The 20,350-nt window shown below is 44.1% G+C and overlaps 1 protein-coding gene across 1 annotated transcript in view; it reads left to right on the forward strand.

Moving 5' to 3' along the window:
* The first annotated feature begins 340 nt into the window (after window positions 1-340).
* TGFBR2 (transforming growth factor beta receptor 2) overlaps window positions 341-20,350 on the forward strand; it is a 95,109-nt gene continuing 75,099 nt past the window's right edge. The window contains exon 1 of the mRNA XM_019946918.3: window positions 341-859. Within this exon, the coding sequence (XP_019802477.1) occupies window positions 766-859 (94 nt within the window). The 5' untranslated portion in view covers window positions 341-765. The remainder of the gene's footprint in view (window positions 860-20,350) is intronic.

The following is a 20,350-nucleotide window of genomic DNA, read 5'->3' on the forward strand; positions in this document are numbered from 1 at the left end:
ACATTAAAGTTTGAGAACAGACTTCTGGACTTCCACCTACAGTAAAATAAACATTTTACAATGTGATGGTTTAGGCATACACAACTGAAACAAAGTTTAATGAGGAAATACTTTTACTGTTTTACTTGGAAAAAAAAAAAAGTGCTCACAACTCAGATTTCAGCATCCACTCTTGAGTCGCCACTTGGAGTTTGAAAACCAGCTCTGAAGCACTTAGGAACAGCCCGAAGAGGGTTGTGGGGAAGGGGAGGATGCTGGTGGGGGTGCTTTGGAGAGCGCAGACACTCTCTGCGTTTAGTGACTTTCTGGAACGTGTGCACTTAGTGCTCCGTAGTCAGTCTTCGGAGCGGGAACGCGCGAGGCCGCTGAAAGTTTGCCAAAGCCCCGGAGGGGCCGGTCCCGGGGACGTGATTGGCAGCTGCGAGGGAGGGCGAGGACCGGGAGCCGAGACGGGGAGCAGGCTCGGGGCGGCGAGAGGTCCTGCCCAGCTGTTGGCGAGGAGTTTCCTGTTTCCCCCGCGGCGCCCGGGCGAAGTCGTGAGTCACTCGCGCGCCCGGCCCGACGACACTCCGCGCGCGCACCCGCCGGCCGGGCCGGCCTCCCGCGCAGCTCCCCTCGGCCGCCGGGCCCCCCGCGCCTCGCCCACCGCCACCCTCTGCGGCGCCACATCTGGCCGCACCGCTGCTCCGCGCGGGTCCGCAGGGCGCGGCGCGGAGGCGCGGCGTGCGCGCTCGGGCCGGTCTATGCGGAGCGGCGGGGGCTGCCATGGGCCGGGGGCTGCTTGGGGGCCTGTGGCCGCTGCACATCGTCCTGTGGACACGCATCGCCAGCACGATCCCGCCTCACGTTCCCAAGTCGGGTGAGTGGCCCCCGCCCGGGCTTGGCGCCTGGGTCCCCGGGGCCCCGCAGGGCTGCGCTTGACAGTCGGCCCGGGAGGCGGGCGGAAGCCGGGACGTGGCCCCGGTGCCCGCGCCCCAGCACCCTGCGCTGGGACGGGTACGTTTTTCTTTCCAAAGACCAGGAAAGTGGTCTCGGCGGGGGTGCGGGGCGCGCCCGGCCCCCTTTGTGCGGGCAGGAAGGGCGCTGCGTCCCGGGCCGCCCCCACCCCCGGAAAGGGAAGTTTGAGAAGTTGGTGATCGGCGGAGGCAGGACGCGGCCCGGGCGGCCTCCGAGCGAGCGGCGGGCACACCTGGTCCCCGGCCCGGGATCGCCCAGTGCCCCGAAAGGGCAGGGCCCCCATCCTCAGCTCTTGCCCAGGGCCACATGCCCGCGGACCGGCTTTTTGGCCCGGAGTTGCTGTAGCAAAGTTTCAAGGAGAAAGGCGATTGCCAAAGGAAACTTGTCTCGCTCCACTGCGGGCTGGCGTGGATGCGGCAGGGAGTGGGGCTTGTCAGGTGGAAGGCGGAGTATTTACTGAGTGCCTGCTAGGCGCTAGGTGCTGGAGATGTTGCCTGGAGCAGGACAGCCCCGTCTTGCGGACTTGAAGGTTCTGTGCCGTTGTTTGGTGGAAATGAAACGGAAGGGTTAAAATCGTAAATCCCCCTGCCCACCTGATCTTGGTGTCTAGGAGGTTTTGAGGGGAGAAAAATGCAGGAATTGAACTCTTAAGTATTTGTTATGGAAAGTACCGAATCCCTGAGACCTTAAAAGTTAGAAATTTTGTTAGCTCTTTGCTACAGAACTGAGAACCTGCACCTGGGTTCTGGTAATGGAGTCTTTGGAGTTTTGGGACCTTTCTGGGCCTCAGTCTCCTCATCTGTGAAAGGACATGGTTAGATTTGGATCATTTTACATTCCCTTCATCTTTAACATCTTTTGTCTCTCTACTCCTTTTTGGTAACTTGGAGATGCCCTGTGTGGATTTGGGATGAAATGTGGAGGATCTGACAGTCCCCGTCACTCTGAGGCACATATTCTGTTTACCAAGGGCCAGGGGCAGACTTAACCTTTGGTCTTGTCTAAAAGAAATATGGACCAGTTTCTACATGGGACATTTCACAGTTCTTGAAGTGGATTGAAAATTTTTAAAAGTTATATTTTTTTTTACTGAAGGTGGCATGGAGATGGGAGTTTTTAAGATAATGAGGAAAGACTATTGTAAACAAAAAAATCCGACACAGATTTGAGTTCTACAGTTTAATAAAGTTCCACTGTTTCATCCTTGGATGCTTTCTTACTTTGCAGTACCAGAATGTTCGACTCTCTGATTATACACCAAACTCTTAAGAACTGAGTTATATTTTGCTAATATTTTAAACGGCACCCTTAATTTTCAGTGTACCTTAAAAATCGTTAAAACTTTTGTTTCAGATTACGAAAGAAGGAAATTAGTGGGCCCTGATTCTGTTAGTCTTTGCTTAGGAGGATAAGATTTATGATTTGCAAATTCCAGACTCAGTAGTTCATGAGTCAGTCTCAGTTCATCTATATACACACTTTTAAACAATTAGCTTAAAAGCCAACTGGCTTTTTATTTGGGCTTTTAGACAGTATTACAAAACCCACAGATTTCATATTTTTATGAAATTAAAGCCACAAAATGGTTGAACTAAGGAATCATTTTGGATTGGTATTCATGTGAAATTACATTTTGAAGATAGTTGAAGGTCAAAGGTAGCTATAATGGAGGTGGGAAACCTAATTCCACTTGCATTTAATTTTCTATGGAAGTAAATGGTTTCAGGATTTTCCTAACGTAATTGGTAATCTGTCACTACATTTTTCAAAATATCTTAATGCATGGTAAGATAAGAGGAAATGAGATTGTTCACAGCCTTCTCTCTGGTTACTTAAAAAATCCATCTTATATTTAGTATATTGACAAGTGAGCCAAGGACTTCAGTATAAGAGCAAACTTCACTAAGGTACATACTTAAAGGTATTTTAGTTTTTGTTTTTGACTTAGTAGATTCACTCTTCCTAAATGCCTGAAATTAAGTAATTGCTCTTTGGGGGAAAACTTTAAATGTTTGAAAACTCTTCAGATCTGAAAAATATAACTTTTACTTTTCAAATACCTAACAGGAGATCCTTGTTGAGGACTCAATGTTGGTAAAAGTGTTGTAGAGATAAATTTCTTTCCCCAAATCACTGCTGATTTTGTCAGGGTTCTGGAAACTGCTAGGTCCAGAAATTGATCTTTGGTCTATTTGCTTTTGTTCCCAGAAAGCACATGTTTCACCTCTAGGCCATTTATTTTTAACTAGTTATGGTTTCTATAAGATACTCATCACATTTTGGATTCCTTGCCTTTATTTATTTATTTTTGGCCACATTGGGTCTTCGTTGCTGCGCGTGGGCTTTCTCTAGTTGCGGCAAGTGCGGGGGCTACTCTCTGTTGTGGTGTGCAGGCTTCTCATTGCGGGGGCTTCTCTTGTGGAGCACAGGCTCTAGGCGGGCGGGCTTCAGTAGTTGTGGCACGCGGGCTCAGTAGTTGTGGCACACGGGCTTAGTTGCTCCGCGGCACGTGGGATCTTCCTGGACCAGGGCTTGAACCCATGTCCCCTGCATTGGCAGGCGGATTCTTAACCACTGTGCCACCAGGGAAGTCCCTCCTTGCCTTTTTTTCAAGGTAGCACCCCACCTTGAAATGATGAGTCCTCATTGCTGTCTGTGGAGCCAGCATACCTGCTACATGGTCTGCATTTCAGTTTTCAACACAACTTCAAAAAATTTTCTTTTTTTTAACCATATTTTTCCAATTAAGAATGACACTTCATTGGTGCCATTGCAGAAAGTGACCATTACCCATTCTTTCTTCTCAACAGTATCTATAGAATGTCACTTTTTGCCAGGCAGGAGGCTCAGACCTGGAAACAGTATTCTGAGTGAATAAGACAGGTCTGGTCTTTGCCTCCATTGAGTCTAACATATGGGGGTTGTGTTGAGGCCCAGAGAAGGATGTATATTTTAACCCTGCGTACTTGGAAGCATTATTGACTCTAGACCCCTTTGTCAAAAGCCCACTCTGTTGGGTGTTGTGTTTCCTTCCATTCCCTCCACTGTCCCTCTGAACGTGTTTTTCATTGATCTATTGTTTCCTGTGCCTGCCTTATTCCGGGCCCCCAGTTGGGCCACCTCACTTTTGTTCAAGCTGCTGTCTGTCTGGAACTCCTGCTACCCTGGATAATTTAGATTCATCTTTTAAGACTTGACTTAAGTGTCATTCTTAAGCAAACCTGCTTTCAACGCCCTGGGTGGAGCTATAGGTTCCCTCCTCCCGGGGACAGGCCTCTCTTTTCGCTGCTAACAATAGTAAGGCAGAATTAGCTCTTGATGAGACTCCCTTACCCATTCTCTCAAAGGCACTGGCTTTGTCCCACTCATTTCTCTGTCTCCAGGGTCTGTGGCAGTGCCTGGCATATCACTTAGCACCCAGGAAATGCTGAGCTGAACCTCCATTCATCCTCCTAGAGGCACTGCAAGTCAGTCGAGCATTTCCACAACCAGGCAGTCACTATTTATTGGGTGTTTGGTCTGAATGGTAAAATCTTTATTGAGAATAGTTTGGCTTTGATCTCAATCGGCAATTTGGCTGTTTTATACTGTGTTGTTGGATCTTTCATTCTGATGACCTATGGAAAAAGATGACAAACATGTCAGCTTCTGACAGACATGATGGAAAGCTGCTAGAAGTTTTCATCCAACCTCTTTAGTTGTACACTTGAATTCATGTAGGGCATTCAAAGCCATTGCAAAACTTTTTCAGTCTTACCAAAGACATTTGCCAGTGAATACTGAATCTTCTCTCTCTCTCTTTTTTTTTCTAGAAGGTTGTTGAAATGAGACTTTCATTAAAAATGAAGTGCCGAAATCTAAACTTAGCTTTGAAGTTTCTTTTTTCATCAGGGTCTTCTGTTTTGGTTTATAAGCAGTGAAGTGAGTTGGTCTAAGGGAAGTGCAGCCCTGGGGCAGCTGCTATCTGCAGAAGAGCAGTGTGGCTATTATTTAGGTCTGATGCAAACCACCGAAACAGTTTAAAATAGGGTGTGGAGGAAAAGTCCTTCCTGGCTACAGCATGGCATTATTTAGCCAATTTCCACAGAAAAGCATCACTCTGTCACCTTGTTGGCTTCTGCCCTCGGGGGCCTTCTGTACAGCTTCAGCAGATTAACTCATGATTTTCAGTAGAAATGATTTAGCAGATAGGTATTAGCAGCAAGAATGCTCACCATTTGTTTTGCACTCCTTCTTTCCCTTGTAATATGTTGCTTCCTACCTACTTGTGGTTTCTGACCAAGGTGGGATAACGATGATTCTCCTTCTTGCCTGGCATGTCATGAGGGTTGGGAAGCCAAGCAGGGTAAGTTGGCTCCTCTCAAGGACAAGTGGGGAGAAGGGAGAAGTAACATTTGAGAACCTGTTCTGAGCCAGCCGCCTGACATTATTATCTAATTTAATCCTCAGGAGAAACCGACAAGATAATTTTCATTACCTTTATTTTATAAATGGAGAAGATAGAGTCTGCACAAAGCAACTTGATGTTTGCCTGTGTGTGTGTGTGTGTGTGTGTGTGTGTGTGTGTGTGTGTTTTCTAACCTTGTCTTCCTTGTGTTCTGCTCGGCCCTTTTCCCTGGTATATCTGTGTGTATGTGTGTTGGGATGGAAGTTAGGGAGTGAGTAAAGGGATATCGTATTCAAGAAAGGGGAACTTACCATCTAATATCCATTCAATGCCCCTGAGGTCACGATTTGCTTTGCTTGCATGATCTACCTCCTTCCTGATTGTCATTGTCCTACCGAAAATCAGGATAGGGTAGAGTCTCTTTGACCAAGAAAACTCTGCTGTTCCTAGTCTGATAATTGCGTCTTGGTGGTGGGACCCACTGCCGGTGACCTGTGCCTTGACCATTGACAGCAGCTGGACACGCGCTGTTTTCAGAGATATATACTGGCAACCCCAGATTCCAGGCATGTAGGACCAGCGTCTGTGTACAGACCTCGAACAGCTGCTGGGGAGGGTGGGAAGAGTAGAATTTATCTAGTATCACAAGGGGGATGATGTTGAAGAGTAGAATTTATCCAGTATCACAAAGGGGGATGATTTGACTTTTAGAAAACTTGTAGGTGGTTAATATTCTTCTCCTCCCAAAAGGATCTGTCTTTTATTTGCCATAATCAGCTTTTTAGGTCTTGGCACTCAACATGGAGCAACTGCCTCCTTGCCTGTGGTCCATTTAGGATCTCCTGCTTGGCCTCTTTAGGGTTTCCTAGCGTCTGTGTTTTGTTCGCAGGGCTGAAGCTGTAGATCATTAGAATGGACTTAGCTCAGGGCAACTGCATGTGATGGGTGAGATTGTATCTGGGGAAGGCTGCCTGCTCTCAAGATAAGCGGCTGTTTTTTATTTTTGCTCTTTTCTGATGAGATATTCCCCCCCCCCCCAATTTTTCTGCTCAGTTAAAATATAGGCCTAGTGTACGAGCAAACGGAGCCTCTGCCCTGGGATTTAGAGGGCACTGCTTTTATTGTTCTCTGTTCAGCCCCTGTTATGGGGTGAGGAGACTCCTGGGCCTCTGAGTCCAGAGTCTCCCTTTATAGATCAGTTTCAGGTACCTGGAAACCCAAAATATGCTGTTCGGATGGCTGTGGACCCACTTTTACAGCCTACATTGACCTTTGGACCCATCTTCCTGAGGGCCTTTGTAGCCACTGGTCTATGGGCCTGAGGGGTGGCGAAGGGACAGCCGTGTATGTGTGGGGTGTGGGGGGGTGTGAGTGTTAAAACTTGGGTGTTTTACATGTCACAAGGTCCCTCTTGGTGCCAGATGAAGCAGCCAGTGGAAAGAGGAAGGTAGATTGTTGGCCGGGTTTGGGACAGTGTTTCCCCAGTTCCAGGGCTGGTCTCTGAGCAGGTCAAGAGTTTGAAGTTGAACTTGGTCTTTTCTAAGACGTTATGGAAGTGCATTTGTCAATCAAGGTAGAAGGATAAAACCTACTTGATCGAACGGTTTGTCAGTGTGATTTATAACTTTCAATATTCTGACGTGTGGTCTGTGGGCCACCATTTGTCCCCCCGCCCTGGGTCTTCCAACACTGGGGATTGATCTGCACCAACAACACACCTTTGCAGAGGTGTTAGGTACAAAATTAGTTATTGTTGATTATATCATATTTTCCCTGGAGTAGAGAATTTGCTCATTAATGAAAAAGCTAAGAGTTTGGCTGTAATCATAGTGGTGTATTTCCTTGGGGAAATTCAGTTTTTCATGGCTTGTCTTTTCCTGCAGGAAACTTCAGCTATATTCATTTGACTTGTTCTATCCAGGATTTCACTTACACAGTTTCTTTAAGATTTCCCAGTGCCTTGGTTGCATTTCCTCTGGGTATTGGGAACATGAGGCCTCCTCAAGCCTTCTTAAGGCCTTCTCAAGCCTTTTTAAGGAAACAAGAATATCAGAACAGATAAAGAAGTAAAAAGCTGTTAAGATACTGTACAAGGTATAGGATTGTGAAAACTGCATTGCAGGGAGCTGGGGGCTTGGCAGAACAGCCATGAGTGTCTTTGAAGGAAAATACAGAGTCAGGTTCGTATTTTCAATATTTGCCACTTTATCTGTTAAAGTTGTAAATCGTCATGGAGGATTTATTGGCTGTGGCAGGAAATTCACTCTGCTGCTTTGTGGATGACTGCTGGTGATCCTAAAACTCTGCAGAACTTGCCTATGGAAGGAGACGACAGTGGCTTATGCCGCTCTGAATGGTGTTAATATCTCGAGGAAGCTTCACTCCAGAGATTTTGTGGGCAGATTTCCTGATAATGCATAGTAATGATTGTAGCTGCACTAACTGCTGCTGCCTGGACCATGCTGAGCGCTTCACGTGTATTATTTAACCTCCAAACAACTCTACAAGGTCGGCTTTATGATGCTTATTGTAAGTCCTCTAGAGATCAGGGAAATTAAGGCCACTCAATTAGCAAATGATTAGGCTGGGGTTGAACCCGAGATGGTCTGGTTTGGGGACCTAGACCCTAAGTGCTAGGCTCTACTGGACCAGGCCGCCTCGATTGATACAAACCACTTCTCCATTATAGCGTGGGTGCTGGGAGACTCTAGGGGTTAAGAGAAATAATGGTGAGAGCCAACATTTTTCTAAGGCTTTGGTGTTTTTCATATGTTATCCCATGTAATTTCTTTAGGTAAATAAAATAACGTTTGATCCATACACCAGGTGGTCAAATGTTAGGCCTGTCTTGTGACCTTGATGGGAAAATGAAATATACATATCAGGTGATACAGTCCTGGCTGAATCATGCCATAGTTATGCCATCAAGGAATTTAGTAGGTATTCTGAATAGAACAGGCACTTTATTCGGAAGAATTGGGGGAATTCAAGGATGCATAAGTAGGTGGGGGTTATATATGGTGTGCCAATGTGGATTTACCATGATGTGGATGGAACCTCAAGGCTTCTCCCTGCTGCAGGCCCCCCTTCTGGCTCTGGGAGGGGCCCTGGCAATGTGGTTAACGAGTGTTATCAAGGTAGAGAATATTTAAGATATCTTGCGATGCCCTGAATATTACAGCTCACCTGTAAAAGCAACTTCGTAGGGGTTTTCCCAAATTTAGAGGCAACCCAAAACATTTATATGACATTACTTATAATGAGTTATGAAGCTGGAAAAAACTTCCAAGTTATCTCAAGAATAAATTTACAAATTCTGATCAACAGTTCTAGAGGAAAGATTGAATTATTTTAAATTTTCTCTAAAGAGAATATCGTGGAATATCATTGGTAGAGGTGATCAAAGAGAATGTAACCAAAAAATGTAGCAATAATATTTCAGAGGTGTATCAGGCAGTTAATTAATAAAAATATTTGTTTTCTTTTAACTTTTATATTTGTGGTATCTGCAGCTTCTTAAAATTTGTAATGTGTAAGATGCCACTCTAAATATTCTCTTTCATACCTACATTTCTATTCTTAATTTTTATATTCTTTTTCTTAACGAGTACCCCTGAAATTTATAAGCTTCGACTTCCACAAGACCTGACTACATGCCTGATGGCAGGATTTGCTGGTTGGCTTAGAAAATAAATTCAAAGTCCTCCTCACCCCCAACCCCATCCAAATACTCTGGAGTCTGCATTGTTACATCACCAAACCAAAGCGTTTTTTTTTCCTAGTCTCTTCATCACTTTCCTAGTTTAGAGGCCCCATACCAAACAGAAAAGAAGTTGCAGATATGTAATTATCACAAAACCTTGATCTTGAATGATCTAATCCAGCTCTGACCCTTAGTTTGAGATTAAGAATCTGCCTCGGAGACAGCTGGTGAAGATTAAACCCTGTCATACTGGCAGTCAAGGTGTCTGGGGGACCTGGTTACCTCCTTTGTTCTCCCTGGGTCTCATTTTTCTTCTGTGTATAGTGACAAGCACTGACCTAGATGAGATTTTTAGCTTTTTATGTTCCAAAATGTTTCATTCTGGATGTTAGTAAAGGAAATCATTGTTGTTGGCTTAGAAAGCATAATCCTTAGCTAATCAAAATAGAAAACTACCGAACGTCATCACAGGTTGGAACTAACAAATACCACAAATATCCAATTGGAGTTTGTTGGAGACAACTGCTGTTTAAAAAAGAAACAGAAGCCACGTTTATTTTGAAATGTCCCTAGTGCAGGTGCCTGAGCAGACATCCTCACTAAAGAGCATGTTTACTGCAGCTCCCACTTTCTCCTTGCTGAAGAAAGGCTGTCTTGGTTTGGGTGGGAATACCATTTCTCTCTGGTTAATTGCAGTGTTTGCATCCTCTCCTTTCTTTGAGCTGGTGAGAATGTCTGTGAAGCGTTTTCCTAAGTTAGAGAATTATGAAATGCTTTGCTATGTCTAGGAAAAGAGAGAAAGCCCTAAAGGAGCTTCTATGTTTTTTTGGGAAAAGAAAGGAAACTTGTCTGAGTATAGTCTTGTCTTGCCTTTCAAATATTTCTCCACCTCTTTTCTTAAAATATTCTCAGAAAAGACAGAATTTGCTCCAGATTGGCAGTTTTCAGACTGCTGTTTTAGGCAGGGGAGTAGCTGTGAGTCCTATAGTCGCATTTCTGTATAGTCAGCAGTGGAGGAATCTTCTAACTATTGCTTTGAATGATGGTCTTGTTGTTACAGCTCACTTTTATGTTTTATTCTCTAAAACCCATAGTATTAGGCAAAAAGAAAAAAAAAAAAAGAGAAAGACCATATGTGAAAAGGGACAAAAACACCCAAAAGTAACATTTTGTATTCACTATTCTGGAATCCCTTGAAGTTCATTGTTCGTAAAATACTTTCTAACACTCTCAACACACCCTGGGCACTCTTACTTTCATTCTTATAATTTCTTTCTTGTCACCTCTTATTTATTCTAATCAGCAGCGGGCCAACCAGCCTTTTCCTCTGTTGCCCTCTTCTGTTTTCCATCGCCTCCCCTTGCAGCCCTGCTGGCTCTACTTTCTCACTCTCCAGGAGCCTCACTCTCCTTTTCACATCTACTTTTTATGACTTATAGTATGCCTTGAGGCCCGAATCTTGAGCTCAAAAATGATGCCTTTCTACCATGCCCTGATAACAGCAACTAAAGATGCTCCAGTACTTTACTACTCAAAGGGTGGTCCAGCCGCCAGCAGGATCAGCATCACTGAGGGTTATGGGAAATGCAGAATGTTGGGCCCCTCCCCAGACCTACTGCACTGAATCTGCATTTTAACAAGACCCCCAAGTGATTCGTGTGTGCATCGAAGTTTGAGAAGCACTGTTGTAACAGCATGAAAACCTTTCCACAGGGGTGTCAAGTGCAGAGATTTCAGTGTGTCAGATCAGACTTGTTTCTGTCACTGAGGAAGAGGATAGCTGCCCATTTTATGAAGGTGCTTCGATTCCTCCTCAGCTACAGGGCCCATTTTAACGGGGGTTAAGTAATGCTTTAAGGCTAGCAGGAGAGAGATTTGCTGAGGGCAAGTCAGTTAATGAGTGGGTTTTAACCCGTCTCTCTTCCCAAAGCATCCTTCTTGGCTGCTTCCTCCACTGACTGTGCCTTGACCACCAAGTGTAGCTCCCAGGAATCCTTTTCTCTGCTGAACTCACACCATTCATCATGTTTACTCCTTAGGTGTTTAATCACAGACCACCTTGACACCTGTAGGCCTTAAATCCGTTTGGAGCTATTACACCTCGGCATTGCTTAAAATATGTCGCACTCCCTTGTATACAAATGATGTCTCCAATAAATTACTGAATTAATGTCACGTTTTTCAGGAAGTGGTTCTACTTTTCAACATTAAAAAAAAAAATCTTCTTTTGTCTTGAGAAAGTTATTTGGTCAGTGCTCAGTGAGGACTCAATTTTTCTTGAATCTTTCAACATTAATTTTAGACTGTTCTGAGAGCCCCACAGCTGGCTTTCTCACTGATGAGCTTCTGTATTTTACTCAACATAAGGCCATGTTTGCCCCTCAGTTACTTTTGTCTTCAAGAATTATGGGTCCCTGTCAGTTGCAACAACCGGTTCTCACAACTACTTTCTGATTTTTCCAAATAATTTTATTTTCTGACTTTTTTTTTTCTTTTGACATCTTACTTGGCAAAAAACAAAGACAGAAAACACTTCCCATTGCAACCTGGTCTCACGTTGCTTCCTGTTCCATCAGATCTCAACTTATTTATCAGAATAACTTTCAAATTTTAATACCTAGAGTCTCTTAATCAGACATTATTTACAACAGGAACACAGTTACAGGAAATGCATTTTTGCTCTTAAATTATGCTACCACAGTGCAAGTCTGAACTCCTGTTTTCTGTCATCTGTAAGGATCTCCTCGTTGGTTTCTGCCCATGGACACCCTTCATCTCTTCAATACACAATACGTCGCCATCAGTTAACTCTGCCCCTCAGGTGTCATGTTGAATAGGTGACCTGCGGGAAGCCTTCTGTGGATCCTCTCCATGGATCCTAGGTGATTGCGTGGCCCTTGTTTCCTTTTTGAGGTCAGGGCTGCACCCCTGGCTCCTAGGACACAGAGAAGGACCCCAGCATAAGTTAGATCACGGGAGGCCTGGATGGTGCCAGCCTCTCCCCCAGCCCCCTTTCTGACCTCGTGCATCCTCAGGCCCTGGTTTTACTCAGCTTTTCTAACCTGTGACCCTTCTGCTCCCCACGATTTTCCCATTCTCTCTTCATGCCCTACAGCACCTTTGTTCCTTTGAACCAACGCTTGGCCGAACCCCACTTCTTCTGTCAGGTCTGCAGTTGGATTTGTCCTATTTCTCCCCTTCACAGCCTCTCCATCAGGCCTGGCTTCCTCTCGGGCGGCCCTGGTGGGAAGCTCCCTGTGGCTGGACGTGTGTGTGTTTTAACTCCCTTCCTAGAAGGAAAGCTCTTTGAGGGAGAACAGTCTGTCTGATTCTTCCCTGGCGCTCAGCATGCATTGTCACTAAAAGATTGTTGCTGTTTGGAATTCGTTGCTTTTAAAGGCCAGGGACAGTGCTTATAAATCCAACATGGCGGTGACAAGTTTTTTTTTTTTTTTTTTTTTTTTTTTAACTAGACTGCCTCCCTTTCCCACAAGTGTGTCGTCAAGGGCTTTGTTATTTATAGCCACGTGTGGTGGTGTGTGAGAGAACCATGGGCTTGTGGGAAATCTCGAACGTTCTGATTTGTGTAAGTTGTTCTTTACAGTGGAGGTTTTCTGTGTGTTCAGCCTTTACTTTCTGTGAATTCAGGGGAGCTGCAGTCTGGGGGTGTGGAGGGCTGCTGTTTTTCCATCCATCACAGCCTGCCTTTGGTTCATTTATGTTCTTGTGTGCATCTTTTAGAGGGCTCAACGTGTTGTGACCACAGAGGCCAGGAAAAGTCAGAAAGCAAATCATACCACCTGACTTGGGACGGGTTTTTTTGTTTTGTTTTGTTTTTTGGGTTTTTATTGCCAGTCCTGCCTTTCATTTTCTGACTCGTAGGTTATCTCCTGTGTTGGGATGGCTGGAGAAGGGGCCGTTGAATAGAGGGGTATTGGGGCAGTGGAGAGCGGCTGAAGACATCTTTCCACCTGCCTGATGCAAAACATCCCATATACAGGGGGACTCCTGGTTGCACTTTTGGGAAAGCCCTGGTAAAACAGCGCGTGCTCAGGAGACTTAGGTAGGAAGGCTGCCTTAGATGGGCGCTTAATACGGATGGGTCTCCAGAGAAGGCCTGGAAGGTCTCAGCACCTCTATCACTGTGGTCTCCACAGCCCCCTGCTGTCTAGACTCCATCGCTAGTGTGCTTCCTGGGTCAGCACGGCTTCCAGACACGTCTCCCCTCCTTTCCAGCTGAGTCATCACCCCTGAACCCTCCTCTGTGGAAATTCTGGGGCAGACTTCATAAAATTATGTAGACATGCATTAGCAATGCCCTCTCTGCTTTATCCATGGGGGAAAAGGAGGCGAAATAAGAAATTTGTGTCTTAATATTTCTGTGGCACTGACTAGGCAGAGAATACGTTGTTTCTGAATTTTATTTTATTAATTTTTTTATACAGCAGGTTCTTTTTAGTTATCTATTTTACACACATCGGTGTATACATGTCAGTCCCAATCTCCCAATTCATCCCACCACCACCCCTACCCTACCACTTTGCCCCCTTCGTGTCTATACGTTTGTTCTCTACATCTGTGTCGGCAGACAATACTTTTAATTTGATGTACTGTTGGTGAGCTCTCAAAACTGTTGAAAACATGAATCTTCCAAGATTTTGATGGTGGTGTTGGTGGGGATGTTTGTGGCAATTATAGAATCACTTACATTTATTCAGCACTTTGCAAAGCAGTTTGTCAAACTCAGAGTGTTTCCTGTTACCAGTTTGTGAATGAAATGTGTCTTGTGTCTTCAGGGCCCAGGAGGGAATCTGGTTTCTTAACAGTTCAGTGGTTACTTCTTGAATAACTGTTGGAGCTCCAACGAACTTGAACCCCCTCTGCTCTAAGCCTATTGGCTTTGCTTTTCTTTTGTGTAAAAGCAATGGACTGAATGTTAGGTGTCTATGTTACTTGTGTTCTGCCAGTCAAAGCAGTTTTGTTCTTCTCTGTATGTCTTTATTTATACATTTAGCTTTAGGTTCTGGAAAATGAAGCCCCAGACAACACCTGACCTCTGATACAATGGTCTGTTTTGATGATGACCCATACTCTAAAATAATTTATGTTCAGGAGAGTTTTTGGAGCAAGCCCCTGAAAAGTCTTGGCACTTTTCTTAAATCATCTTCCCAGGTTACACAAGAAGCCCATGGAAGCAGACATGGCCATCATGCTTTCTCAGTTGAAGAGTCTTGAAGTTATAAGAAAACCAAGAGATGAGTGAGGGTGGATAGTTGAGGACTGTGCTGGTTGAAAGCAGCCGCATAAACCTCAGGACACTATGGGCTTGCGTGCCTTTTATCAGCAGTGACCAGGGCTGCGGTGGAAGGACCCTATTTCAGCGAACATTTCTGCCAACCACCCTCTGGTGCTTATCTCTTGGGAATGTATACTGTGTCTTTCATTGTTAAAATAGCCGTTAAATGAAAATTAAAAGCACAACAAATGTTGTAAAACTAGTCATTTACTTACTTGTCCAGGCAGATGGAAAACTAGTGCCAGGGAACCAGAAAAGAGAAGTGATTTGAATAACTTTACTATAATTGAGACTGATGGGGGAAAGAACACCAGTGGAAAAAATCTAGTCAGATAACTTTGAAGAAAACATATTGACCATGTCTGATGATAATAGTTTTTTAATAATCCCATACGTTCATAGAGTGCTTTGTTACCTGTAAAACACTTTCCCTTGCCTGTCACCTGTAACCTTGGAAACAACCCTCTGAGATGAGTCTAGTAATCCCATTTGACATACATGGAAACGGAGGCCCAGAAAGGTGAAACCACCCGAGGCATCATAAAGTATCATTTGTCTTTTCATCATTTTACTGTTTTTAGTCATTGTATTCCCTCGCCGCTTAATATCTAAGTAAATATAAGATCAAAACTCTGGTCCCATTGTGTTTTTATGTTTCCGTAACTGAATTGCAAAAGAGGGGATGGAAGGGTTGGCATCAGAAGCCTCGTTGTTTTGCCTTGAACCTGAGAAGCCGCATTTAGGACTGGAGCATTACCTTCTGCCAGACATTTCTTTGAGGGTTTTGTCCACCAGTCTTACTGGAGTTCAAACTGTGTCGTGAGTCATTTTCTTTTTCCCCTTTTCTTGTGGGGACAGTTTCTCTTTTAAACACCATGCGGTCTGCTTTCTGAGGGTCATGTCACCATTGTCAGGAGGCAGATGTTGCCATTTATAAAAACCTGTGGCCATTGCCCCAGTCCTGTAGGTTTGCTCTTCCCCAGAGCTTCGAGGTGCATGACATGGTCAGGGATATGGGGGTCTTTACGTAGGAAGGCCCAGAGGTCAAGGACTGTCTGGGGTTCCTTCACAGATCTTAAAGATGGATGTCTGAAAAAGATGGAGGGGACAACAGGATTGTGTAGACTGGCAGAACACGAGTGACATTAGACATGTAATGTTTAGTCAAATTGCTTTGATATTAAAGAAGTTATACCTTGAGGAGTAGCGAAGACTGTGCCTGTGACTGTGACATTTTGAAAGTATTTGGTAAAAAAAAAATGACCTCTTGGCAGAAGCATTATTCAGGCTGCCAGCACGCAAAGCTAATTTAGATTCCTGCTTCCTGCACTGTGCTCTATATAAACGTTATTTTCCCCACAACATAGAAAAAGAAGTTGGGTTGTGTTGTTGTTTTAATTAATTTCGGTTAAGGAAACGCGTTAAAGCAGCCCCGTCTGTCACATGGACCTCTTTTTCTCCCCCACCAGATCCATCAGGATGACTTCCTGGACTCAGGACCACAGATCATTCTGATCCTTCCTCCTCAGTGAATGTTTCCTAGAACAGATGAGCTTCTTTACATAATGACTGGGTTCATGAATTTATATTAAAATTGGAGAGATTGTCTTCAAACTATAATACATATTTCAGTGTTACCTTTTATGCACTTTCTTTTTTAAAGGGATTTTGTAGTAAATCCTCTGGAATAATATCTTTTATATAATCCTTTTTAAAAATTATTGTTTTTACATACTGATTCCTGTGAATGCAAATGTAATTGTACTAAGGAAAATACTCACATTTTGAACATTTCAGAAATGATCCTTCTTTAGACCTATCATATAGATGCTGCTCAATATATGTTTGTTTAAATAGAATGAAAAAGAAAAACATCACAGACCAGGAAGAGAAATTACATTGCAGGAACATGTTGACTTAAAACTTATCTTTTTTGTGTGTTTTATCTACTTAGCTTTGTGATTTTCTGAAGGAAAAGCTTATCTACAACTGTTAACTCTGATCTAAGGAACTGTGTATCTTATTAACTTCTTTGCTAGTTTCTCTAAAGGGAGATAAACTTTCTCACGTTCGTCTCCTTGAACTCGCTATTCATTTTGCCTCCTGGGGTCAGAACACTTGAGAAATTCAGCTTTCTCAGGAAGCCTGCTCCTCAGATCTTTCAAACAGACCTTCCTTTAAGCTTATTGTCCCCTTGGTGATTGGCAGAGGATTTCCACCCTTTAAATGATAGTAAATTGTAAAATCTGTGCTTAAAAATTAATCTAAAAATGATCTTCCTGGAAGGAATTTGTACAATAGCAAACGAATGCCTTGGGGCCATTGTGTTTATGATTCGTGCCTCATCCCAAAAAGATTTTTTATGAGTCACTAAGATTGCTTGGGTTGGACTTGACCCTACCTGTATACATTTATAATAAGGTACAGTATTAATGCAGTCTGTGATTTTCCTAACAGCAGGCCAAGTGGGGAAACATGGCTGGTAGGCCTGGCACCTCTATCCGGTACTGCCATGCCTCCGTCTCTACGCCCTAAGTTTGTCCCCAGTGAGTTCTTCACTCCATATAGAATAAATCCTCCCTGAACGGTATTTATTTTTTTAATTCTGGCTGCACATTAGAATCATCTAAGGAGCTTTTAGATGCCTGAGCCAAACCCCTAAAAGTTCCAATTCATTTGCCCTGGGGTCGGGCCCTGGCATCAGTATTGTTTCAAAAGATGCCCAGATGATTCTCATGTGGAACCCACTCAGCTAGGTTACAAATGGAGAATTTGATCAAGAGACTTACTTGATGTCTCCTAGCAAAGAAGTACCATTTTTTAGATTCAAAAGCTCACGTCTTCTGCCTTTAAATCCTGTATAACAAGAGCAAGGTTTTGTTATAGAGCTGTAGGAGAATCAAAATCCCTTTACTTCTGGAAACTCACCTGCAGAGTGTGGTAAATACAGGCCTACCTCACCATAAAGGTGGTTAAAAGTCAAGGCCAAAGGAGGCAGAACTCTCTGGGTTGGGTTGGAGATTGATGACCTTCCAAAGGGGGAAATGGTTGAGCTGCATCTGAAGGGCTGAGTACCACTCAGTGGCACCACTGTCCATTTGTTAGCCAGGGTCACGCTTCTGCGTTTGCTGCAAGGAAACAGGGGAAGCTGGGAAGACGCCTGCCTGTGATGTGTGCCCACCGAACACACAGAGGCCGTCCTCCAGCTCCCCGACGGCAGCCAAAGTGGGCATCAGCCTGTTGTGGACACCAGGCCTCCTTGGAGAAGCCATTCTCCTGGTCACAGTCAAGCTCACAGCTGCTGGCAGAGGCACTGAACTCTTTCCGGGGCCTGGGCAGGCACCTTGGGGGTGATCCCTTGGCCTTGCACAAGTAGATCTTGGGAGAAGGTAGAAATGCCAGGGGTGAGGAAGGCAGAAGGCGTTAACATATCAAAGGGTTTCTGATAATGGGTTTTTTAGCAGAAAGATAATCAGATTATGGGGGCCTTCAATGCTAGGCCATGTTGTTTAGGCTTAATTCTCCAGTCACTAGCAAATCATAAGTAGGGGCATGTCATCCTAAAACCATTGCAAGGCCAGGAGTGTGTGATGTTCAGGCAGTGGACCCCTTTCTTCTTTTCCCATCAGGCTTCTGCAATAAGCAGAAGGCAGGGGAGCCCGTCACAACCTCCCTACGCATCAAGTCAGCTCCTGGACCCTTATTTCTGACCCCATGGTGGGGATAGGGTTCCACCAGCAGCAGCATTTCATGATTTTTAAAAAAAATATATTTTAAAAAAATTTATTGAAGTATAGTTGATATACAGTGTTGTGTAATTTCTGCTACACAGCAGAGCGATTCAGTTATCATGTACATATTATTTTTTATATTCTTTTTCATTATGGTTTATCACAGGGTATTGAATATAGTTCCCTGTGCTATACAGTAGGACGTTGTTGTCTATCCATTCTATATGTAATTGTTTGCCTCTACTAACTCCAAACTCCCAATCCTTCCCTTCCCCAAACACTTCATGATTTTTTAAAACAATAGTTCCTTCATTGCACCTCAAAAGATATATAGGGAAGCTCTTAAAAGTCCCAGAACCTTTGGTATCCCCACATATCCTTGGGTTCCATCTAGCCCTTACTCCACGCACAGCCTGCTGACTCCTCTGAAATATGGTGTGGAAAAACAAACAAGGGCACAGATTCATTAATTTCAAGGGAGCACTTTCTTTTACCAAGTCTCACTCATAGATATTTTCCTGGCATGTCCGCACCACGGGTAACTCAAACATACACTCCATACTTTTAGAAATCTAAAGAATTTAGAGTTTCAATTGAGGAGAGCCTCAACGGAATCCTTTTATCATATCTGATGCCATTTGAATGGGCCTGAGCCCGGGGAGGTTGGTTTGTTTGATTGTACAATATACATAAACCTCTGCAAGGAATTCACTAGAGAAGGATGCCAATAGCCCAGAAACGTATTCGGGGAGCTTTTTACTTCATAATCTCCATGATGTTACTGGGACGAATTATTTAGCTGTCTTGGTGAGCAGCACTGTTTGGTAGAACCTTCTGCAGTGGTGACCGTATCTTATATCTGCACTGCCCACCGTGGGTACCATTAGCCACATATGGCTTGAAATGTGGTAGGTGCAACTAAGGAACTGAATTATGTTATTTTATTTCAATTAACTTAAATGTAAATAGCCACATGGGGCTGTTGGCTACCATAATGGACAGGACAGTCATATCCTTGAAATTCCCATTCTCCTCAAGTCTTCCAGTGAGGATAATCAGGTCATTTCTTAGGGGAACAGATTGAATTATTTGTACCTTTCCATTCCTGTCCTTTGGAATTAGAGACTGTCTCTGTCCTGGATCCATGATATCCTAATGTTTATGGAAATACTCAATAGCAATACACTCTAATTATAATACCCTCTTTTCAATACACTCTAATTATAATACCCTCTTTCATTATCTGTGTTTTTAGTTTTAATCTTTAAAGGGCTGGACAAATAGTGTCGTCTTGCAGGAGGAAAATACGCTTAAGGTCTCTGCCCATGGAGAGGTAGGGATTATAAACCATTCCTGCTGGAAAATGAGGTAGAGAAGTTAAAGAGGCAGGTAGAAATCTCAGGGAGAAAACTTGCTCTGAAGGAATGCTTTTCATTGGGTTCAGCTTCCTTCAAAAGCGTCCAGTGGAAGTGGCTTCCCAGAGGGCACTGGGATTTTTCCCCTGTGAATAAATTCTCCCCGCTTGGTCACCTCTCTGCTGTGTTCTTCTGGGAACTCACCCTTATTTGGCGTGCTGTGACTTACACCCTCCCAAAAACCTTGAAAAAAAAAAAGGCCAGTATTTTTCCTGAAATGTTCATTTCCTTGCTGTAGGCTTATGTGGGCTTTGAATGGAAACATGATCTGTGTGCCTCGCTCTGCATTTGGTTCCAGCCATTGAAATGGGGTTTAATAAGAACTTAGGAGTCAGATGGGCCTTATTTTGTGAGCAGTGTATTGTCTTGGGTAGAGGGATTTGCATCTTGAGAGGTGGCGCCAGCTGACTTGAGCCCTCCCAGGTGCCAGCTTGTTGCAAACCTAGTTTGGTCCATTTTTTTCTCACTTCTGGAACCTTCTCCACTGCCACTCACAGCTTATGGGTTTACTCTGGAACTCTAGTCCCTATCCCTGACTGTCTTCTGTCCCTTCCTCAGCTGTAATACTGCAGATGGCCAATCATTTAATATAAAACACATTCCTTATGAAATCAGGATAGTCAGGATCGAGCTTTAATTTCCAAGGACATCTTAGCCAGTATGCACATCTCTCCTGGGGGGCTTCTTTTCTGGTTCTGCCCTGCTTCTCCTTCCATATCCCTTGGAGCCTTTGATTTCAGAGCTCCTTTTCCAAGGAACCCAGGTCTTTTTGGATTTCTTTAGATCAGTGTTGTCCAGTTGACCTTGCTGCTGTGATGAAAAATGTTCTAAATCTAGTCTGGCCACATGCGACTACTAAGC

This window comes from Tursiops truncatus, chromosome 10 (genome assembly GCF_011762595.2).
Source record: "Tursiops truncatus isolate mTurTru1 chromosome 10, mTurTru1.mat.Y, whole genome shotgun sequence".
NCBI classification, from domain to species: domain Eukaryota; kingdom Metazoa; phylum Chordata; class Mammalia; order Artiodactyla; family Delphinidae; genus Tursiops; species Tursiops truncatus.